The following is a 672-nucleotide window of genomic DNA, read 5'->3' on the forward strand; positions in this document are numbered from 1 at the left end:
CCTGCCCACCCACCCACCCTCCTACCTGCTTGCTCCCTCTTTCCCACCGCCCTCACCTCCTTCCCCGTGTTCATTCTCAGTGGTCGTTGCATGTACGTACTTTGGCCCCCTTCAGCTCATTAAACCCCCTGCCTTGCCTCATGTTTTGACAGGTTTTGTGAGTTTTGACAATCCTGCCAGTGCCCAAGCTGCTATCCAGGCTATGAACGGTTTCCAGATTGGCATGAAGAGGCTGAAGGTGCAGCTGAAGAGGCCAAAGGATGCTAATCGTCCCTACTGAAGAGCTGTGGGAACCACTGGATACAAAGCACTAGCACAGGTAACTGCATGGGGAAGGGGATGTCAGCTATGGTTGTAGCCTCTCTTTGTGTTGCAGACTCTGAAAAAGATTCAGCTCTGTGACTCTCTAGCTTCTGCCTTTTTCACTCAGGCCTCTGGCTAGAGCCATGCTGCGTAGAGCCATGAGTACGTACTCACACATAAACCAGGAACCGTTTGTGTGTGCATCTCTTTAGAAAAAGAGGTGGAAGGATGCTTAACGAGGGATGAGCCAAGTTCCCCACCCCAGGGGCATCCTGCATCTCTAGAAAGTCTTCCTGGTCACTAAAGGAGAGCCAGCAGCTGTTCTGATTCCCCTTGCTCAGCCAAAGAGAGCATTTCTGGTGGCTGAAG

At 51.9% G+C, this 672-nt stretch overlaps 1 protein-coding gene across 1 annotated transcript in view; it reads left to right on the forward strand.

Annotated features, from left to right (window-relative positions):
- The window catches only part of LOC104161873 (CUGBP Elav-like family member 4), an 80,312-nt gene extending 80,032 nt beyond the window's left edge, over positions 1–280 (forward strand). The window contains exon 9 of the mRNA XM_009700448.1: positions 153–280. Within this exon, the coding sequence (XP_009698750.1) occupies positions 153–280 (128 nt within the window). The remainder of the gene's footprint in view (positions 1–152) is intronic.
- Positions 281–672: the final 392 nt, after the last annotated feature.

This window comes from Cariama cristata, unplaced genomic scaffold (genome assembly GCF_000690535.1).
Source record: "Cariama cristata isolate BGI_N322 unplaced genomic scaffold, ASM69053v1 scaffold17555, whole genome shotgun sequence".
NCBI classification, from domain to species: Eukaryota; Metazoa; Chordata; class Aves; order Cariamiformes; family Cariamidae; genus Cariama; species Cariama cristata.